This window comes from Sphaeroforma arctica (assembly GCF_001186125.1).
Source record: "Sphaeroforma arctica JP610 unplaced genomic scaffold supercont1.458, whole genome shotgun sequence".
Lineage (NCBI taxonomy): Eukaryota > Ichthyosporea > Ichthyophonida > Sphaeroforma > Sphaeroforma arctica.
The window spans coordinates 12,570-19,650 of NW_014040100.1; the positions used below are offsets into that span (position 1 = coordinate 12,570).

Genomic DNA, 7,081 nt, shown 5'->3' on the forward strand with positions numbered 1-7,081 from the left:
TATATATATATACAGAGACACCCACGAGGTAGAGCTAGCAAACGACCTCGATGAACAGGCCGTAATCATCCAGAGGTCAGTGCGTGAGTTGTTTATATATATATATATATATATATGCATATATATTTATATATATTTATTTTTTATGTGTGTGTGTTGTGTGTTGTGTGCATGCATGTATGTGTGTGTGTGTGTGCTTGTACGCGTGGTCGTTGTACTGTGTTGCATGTGTTCCTGCCTGAGGTGCGATGTACCTCTGGTGCGCACACGTATATATACACCTACATCTGTACATGAGTGTTCCTATAGTTAGCCTTACGTGCTTAAGTGTGAATGTATGTGTGTGCGGGCGTAGGGGTGTCTACTCGCCGTATCTTTGCAAGTGATCGCTTCAGTGTGATTTCTCTGACAACATCAGCATTGTGCATGCAACTGTTATATCACTGTTATGTTACAACCAATGCATGCACACATTCCCATAACCTCTGGTCACTGACTACACCTACTTATATATCTTACACCTACAATCGCTACACCTACCCACATACCTTGCGTCGACCTACCCCACTGCCTCACCTATCCTCCCTTGCGTTGTACACAGCGTATGTGAGACCATGGTGCCCAAGTTGGTTGCTGAGGACATTCCGCTGCTGTTCAGTCTACTCCAGGATGTGTTCCCTGGTGTGGCCCATCTGCCTGCACCGCTCGAGTTGCTGCACGCAGCCATTAGGGAGGTACGTCGAAAACCCTAAACCCTACACCATCAGATGTACTATGCGACGTGTGGGAGTGTGTGGGAGTGTGTGTGTGCGTAGTGTCACAACGCCAATCACTCGCGATTCCTCACATCGGCAAATTAACCAGGATAACTATCTCTCGTCCATAACGTAACCGACCCATAGTGTCTCATGTGTCTCATCGCCAACCACTCGCAACTTCTCACAACGGCCAATTATCCAGGATAACTATCTCTCGTCCATAACTTAACCGACCCATAGTGTCTCATGTGTCTCATCGCCAACCACTCGCAACTCGTCACAACGGCCAATTAACCAGGAGAACTATCTCTCGTCCATAACGTAACCGACCCATAGTGTCGCATGTGTCTCATCACCGAACACTCGCAACTCCTCACAACGGCCAATTAATCAAGAGAACTATATCTCGTCCATAACGTAACCGACCCATAGTGTCTCATGTGTCTCATCACCAATCACTCGCAACTCCTCAAAACGGCAAATTAACCAGGAGTGCGCCGAACGCCACCTGGAAGCGACCCCGCTGTTCATCGACAAGATTGTGCAACTGTACCAGATCCAAGCCATCCACCACGGCGTGATGTTGGTAGGTAGCTCTGGCAGCGGCAAGTCGTGTGCGTGGGAGATCTTGCTGCGTGCGTTAGAGCGTGTGGATGGACAGGAGGGTGTGAGTTATGTCATCGATCCAAAGGCCATCTCTAAGGAGGCGCTGTACGGCTCACTCGACTCCACCACACGCGAGTGGACGGACGGGCTGTTCACGGGCACCATGCGCAAGGTAGGTATACGTGTGTGCATGCAGGTATATATGGGTGTGAATGTAGGTAAATATGTGTGTGAATGTAGGTATATATGTGTGTGAATGTAGATGTATATGTGTGTGAATGTTGATGTAGATGTGTGTGAATGCAGGTGCATATGTGTGTAGATGTAGATTTTATTTTGGGAATCCAGATATGCATGTGTGTGAATGTAGATGTGTATGTGTGTGAATGTAGATGTATATGTGTGTGAATGTAGATGTATATGTGTGTGAATGTAGATGTGTATGTGTGTGAATGTAGATGTATATGTGTGTGAATGTAGATGTAGATGTGTGTGAATGCAGGTGCGTATGTGTGTAGATGTAGATGTATATGTGTGTGAATGTAGTTGTAAATGTGTGTGAATGCAGGTATATATATGTGTGGATGTAATTATACGTGGCATGTACCTCCGCACACGGGGAATAGACTGTGTGTCCAATAAGTTGTGGATACAGAGTGTCTGCTGGCTGATTATCCACCTGCAAATCATCTACATAACATGTACGGCTGCGTACATATAGTTACAATATATGTACTTACATACACATACTTACAATCACCACAGATAGTTGTAATGTATGTACTTACATACACATACTTACAATCACCACAAATAGTTGCAATGTATGTCTAACATACACATACTCACAATCACCACAGACTGAGAATCTGTCACACAAAGCGAACAAACACATCTGCAACGCTCTGTGTGACGATGGGGTGCGCTTTCATCACCACAACCCCAACCAACAACAACCACACACTGTCCACAGACACGCCACACGCAATCTCAGCGCATGGCATGTCTTCCCATGGATAGTGTACACGGGTACACCTGGGAAATACACTCACCATAGCACCACACCCCACTCACATGCATACACCCACAGATCATTATCAACTCACACAACTCACACACGCCACTCACCATACCATCACACCCCACTCACGTGCACACACCCACAGATCATTATAAACACACACAACTCGCACACGCCATTCACCATATTATCACACTCTACTCACATGCACACACCCACAGATCGTAGACAATGTGCGTAATGAGGTGGCTCAACGGCATTGGATTGTGCTGGATGGCGACGTTGACCCTGAGTGGGTGGAGAACCTCAACAGTGTGCTGGACGACAACAAAATCCTCACTCTGCCCAACGGTGAACGTCTGGCACTGCCCCAGAACGTTAAGATCATGTTCGAGGTGAGGTGTATGGTTGGTGTATAGTTTTAGGGTTTAGGGTTTTGGGTTTTAATAGTAGGGTGTGTGTGGCTGCCTCCCCCGAATGTTAAGATCATGGTTGAGGTGAGGTGTATGGTTGGCTGTGGGTGTGCTTTGTCTTCGTATCCATTTTTCCACAAGTGCATGTGCTTTTAGGGTTTAGGGATATTTGTGCTGCCCATTGTAGTCCAATGAAAGCCATTCATCAGCCTACTCCACCCGCGTAGCCTATGCTGCTTTGTCGCCACTCCGATACCTATTTTTCTAAGGGTTTGGGCTCTAGGGTTTAGGGTTTAGGTCGTCTCTTATCGGATGCTATATATTCGTTGCTGTTCATTTGTTGTTGTTGAAGTATTAAAAGTGCGCGGAGAGAAGTTCTGTTTGTCACACACACTGTAGTTGGAATGGCCTGCTACGGATGAATTGTTCTCAAGTTAGGGTGATGCTTAAAACCCAAGCTAGGGTTATACTTGAAACCCTAATGCCACGAAAGTAATAGCATTTGCATGTATGAGAAATAGCTCATCAACCACTCTATTCAACACTAGATGCTGACTATCCCTACGTAGTCTAATATACCAACAGCACATCAACCACTCTATCCAACCCCATACCACTGCACCCCACTCCCTACCACTGGTGGAGAATCTCAACTCAGCCACACCCGCCACTGTGTAATATAGCAATAGCTCATCAACCACTCTATCCAACCCCATACCATTGCACCCCACCCCCTACCACAGGCGGAGAATCTCAACTCAGCCACACCCGCCACTGTGTAATATAGCAATAGCTCATCAACCACTCTATCCAACCCCATACCATTGCACCCCACCCCCTACCACAGGTGGAGAATCTCAACTCAGCCACACCCGCCACTGTGTCGCGGTGTGGCATGGTGTGGTTCAGCAACGACACCGTCACAGCCGACATGCTGTGCGCTCATTACATCAACCGCCTGCGCTGCCAACCCCTGCCAGCCGACGAATTGGATGTGTTTGAGGGTATGTGGCACCGGCATGGGTAGCCATGTCGTAAATCCGCGTGCATGTCGTAAATCCGCGTGTATGTCGCATTTCCAATAGCAGCTACGACAGCATGTACCACAAATGTGTTGCCTTGTCGTGTATCTCGTTCATTAGTTGCGTATAATCTCATCTCTTGTCCCTGCACCTCTCCACCTAAACCCCAAAAACCTCTACCAGGTGATCCTAAGACGCTGTTGCGATACCAGGACCAGTGTGCGGGTCTGCTGCACCCGTACTTTGCGCCAGAGGGCTTTGTATTGGCCTGTCTGCATGAGGCGAGCACCATGCCACATGTCATGCAGTTCACAGACCTGCGCGTGCTCAACGCACTCTTCTCTATGCTGGACAAGGGGTATGTACACGCAAACACACACGCACACACACACACACAAACACACACATATACGCACACACGCATATATATATATATATATATATACGCGCTACGGTGCCATGATTGTGGATGTGTGACTGTGTGCATGTGTGGCTTTGTGGATGTATATTTGCCTGTTCTGGTGGCACGTACGTGTTGGGATTGCGGTCGCACTCATTCGCGGGACTCTGCGTACAAGCTACCCCCCTAAACCCTAAACCCTAAGTGTCGAGTGCATGGGGGTTTAGAACAGAATTTCTACAGATAGGAGTAGTCTCGCCATACACATTAATGGTACAGGCGGCGGTTGTTTGGTGTGTGCGTGCCTATACCTGCGCTCATACGCACATGTGTCTTCTCATATACGGATGGGTGTCTTCTCGTATACACCAAATGGGCGTATGCTGTGTATCCAATGGTGCACTAATGTGTCTATCCCATACACCAATGGGAGTATGCTGTGTATACCAATGATACACCAATGTGTCTATCCCATACACCAATGGGGGTATGCTGTGTATACCAATGATACACCAATGTGTCTATCCCATACACCAATGAGCGTATGCTGTGTATACCAATGATACACCGATGTGTCTATCCCATACACCAATGGGCGTATGCTGTGTATGAAGCATAGGCGCCTGTGAAGTGTATTGGATTGAATGCAGGAGAAGCAGTAAAGCGTAGCATTCCTGCTGTGCTTAGTCTTTGGTCGTCTGAGGGCACTAGGTCACGCATATGCATGTGTGTATGTTCTATCACACATGCTTATATGTTAGTACCTGTTACTTCTATCACACATGCTTATGTGTTAGTACCTGTTACTTCTATCACACATACTTATGTGTTAGTACCTGTTACTTCTATCACACATGCTTATGTGTTAGTACCTGTTCCTTCTATCACACATGCTTATGTGTTAGTACCTGTTCCTTCTATCGCACATGCTTATGTGTTAGTACCTGTTACTTCTATCATACATGCTTATGTGTTAGTACCTGTCACTTCAATCACACATGCTTATGTGTTAATACTTGTTACTTCTATCACACATGCTTATGTGTTAATACTTGTTACTTCTATCACACATCCTTACTTCTTATTATCTGTTACTTCTATCACATATACTTATGTGTTAATACTTGTTACTTCTGTCACACATGCTTACTTCTTATTACCTGATACTTCTAACGCACAGTATTCGTAACGTGCTCAAGTACAACACGCGCAATGAAGACCTGCCGATGGATACGATGACCATGGAGAAGTACATCACCAAGTATCTCATCTACGCTATTGTGTGGAGTTTCACAGGCAGTGCGTCGCTCGACAGTCGGTGAGTGTAGGGGCCACTCGGTGGCGGTTGTCTTTGTGGGTGTTTGGTTTGTGTTTGTTGTTGTTTGGTTGTCTTTGTGGGTGTTTGGTTTGTGTTTGTTGTTGTTTGGTTTGTGTTTGTTGTTGTTTGGTTTGTGTTTGTTGTTGTTGATTTGTGTTTGTTGGTGTTTGGGTTGTCTTTGTTGTTGTTGGGGTTGTCTTTGTTGGTGTTTAGGGTTTTTGCCTAATGTTTGGTGCTATTGCGTGTAGTCTATCGTTCTGGGGTTGTTTACCTATAGTAGGATAGTCCGTGGGTATGTGTTGCTGACCTGTCTGTGTATGTGTGTGTTCTGTTGTCATATAGCACACTACCTAGGGTTTTAGTTTTTAGGGTTTTAGGGTTTAGCGTTGCGTGATGATCCTGCTTCCACCACACCCATAGCCCATACCATTCCCGTATCCTCGACGAGTCCGTGGTCGATCACTTAGTGCTCTCTGACACTTGACACCTGACACTTGCGGACATATAAGGTATTGTCCTCTCCACTGCCACTGGGTGCTGAGTGCCAATGGTTGACACTTGACATGTGCCTTTCTCGTGTATTCTCACAGACGCGCACTGGGCGAGTTCATCCGCCGGTCAACGACTGTAGAAATGCCCTCGAATTCGGACCGGTCCATAATTGACTTTGAGGTGAACCTAGAGAGTGGAGAGTGGCAGACCTGGGCCGCCAAGGTCCCCACCATCGAAGTGGAAACTCACAAGGTGTGTGCTGTATGTAATTATACGCACAATGTGTGTGCTGTATGTAACTATACACACAAGGTGTGTGCTGTATGTAATTATACGCACAAGGTGTGTGCTGTATGTAACTATACACACAAGGTGTGTGCTGTATGTAATTATTCGCACAAGGTGTGTGCTGTATGTAATTATACGCACAAGGTGTGTGCTGTATGTAATTATACGCACAAGGTGTGTGCTGTATGTTTCTATACACACAAGATGTATACTGTATGTAATTGTATTATCACTTTGTGCACATTTATTCAATGCGAGTGCCTTGGGTATTTTCCAAGGCCAACTGCGTTCTGAGGGTCGGGTTCGTTTGTGTAGCACTAACTAAATACTGCTAACATAACTCGTATGATAACATAAGTTAGCATAACTCGTATGATAACATAGGTTGACATAACTCGAATGATAACATAGGTTAACATAGCTCGTTTGATAACATAGGTCCGTTTTAATAGGTGCTTATTACCATAGGGGTGGATGTGCTTAAGTGTGGTGTTGCTCAATTGCCCTATCCATGTCTGTGCGAATGAGTTTGCAGCATGCACACCCACAGTTGTAGCTCGCGCATAAATCAGTACACCCACAGTTCTGTCGAGATTTTGGTATACCCAACACCTCTGTGTAGCGTTACAGATGACACGTACACTTCAAAATGGGATAAACCTCCACGTAATGGGTGAACACAGCCACGAGTAGTGCAGCCAGTCTTATATATTTATGTATCTATATATATATATATATATATTTATCTGAGACTGCCAAGGAC

The 7,081-nt window shown here is 45.8% G+C and overlaps 1 protein-coding gene across 1 annotated transcript in view; it reads left to right on the top strand.

Annotated features, from left to right (window-relative positions):
- The window catches only part of SARC_06434 (hypothetical protein), a gene marked incomplete at both ends in the record, with an annotated part of 21,126 nt that overhangs the window by 7,638 nt on the left and 6,407 nt on the right, over window positions 1-7,081 (top strand). The window contains 8 exons of the mRNA XM_014299660.1: window positions 29-75; window positions 602-734; window positions 1,249-1,536; window positions 2,607-2,780; window positions 3,646-3,802; window positions 4,004-4,178; window positions 5,401-5,538; window positions 6,129-6,282. Coding sequence (XP_014155135.1) covers window positions 29-75; window positions 602-734; window positions 1,249-1,536; window positions 2,607-2,780; window positions 3,646-3,802; window positions 4,004-4,178; window positions 5,401-5,538; window positions 6,129-6,282 — 1,266 coding nt within the window. The remainder of the gene's footprint in view (window positions 1-28; window positions 76-601; window positions 735-1,248; window positions 1,537-2,606; window positions 2,781-3,645; window positions 3,803-4,003; window positions 4,179-5,400; window positions 5,539-6,128; window positions 6,283-7,081) is intronic.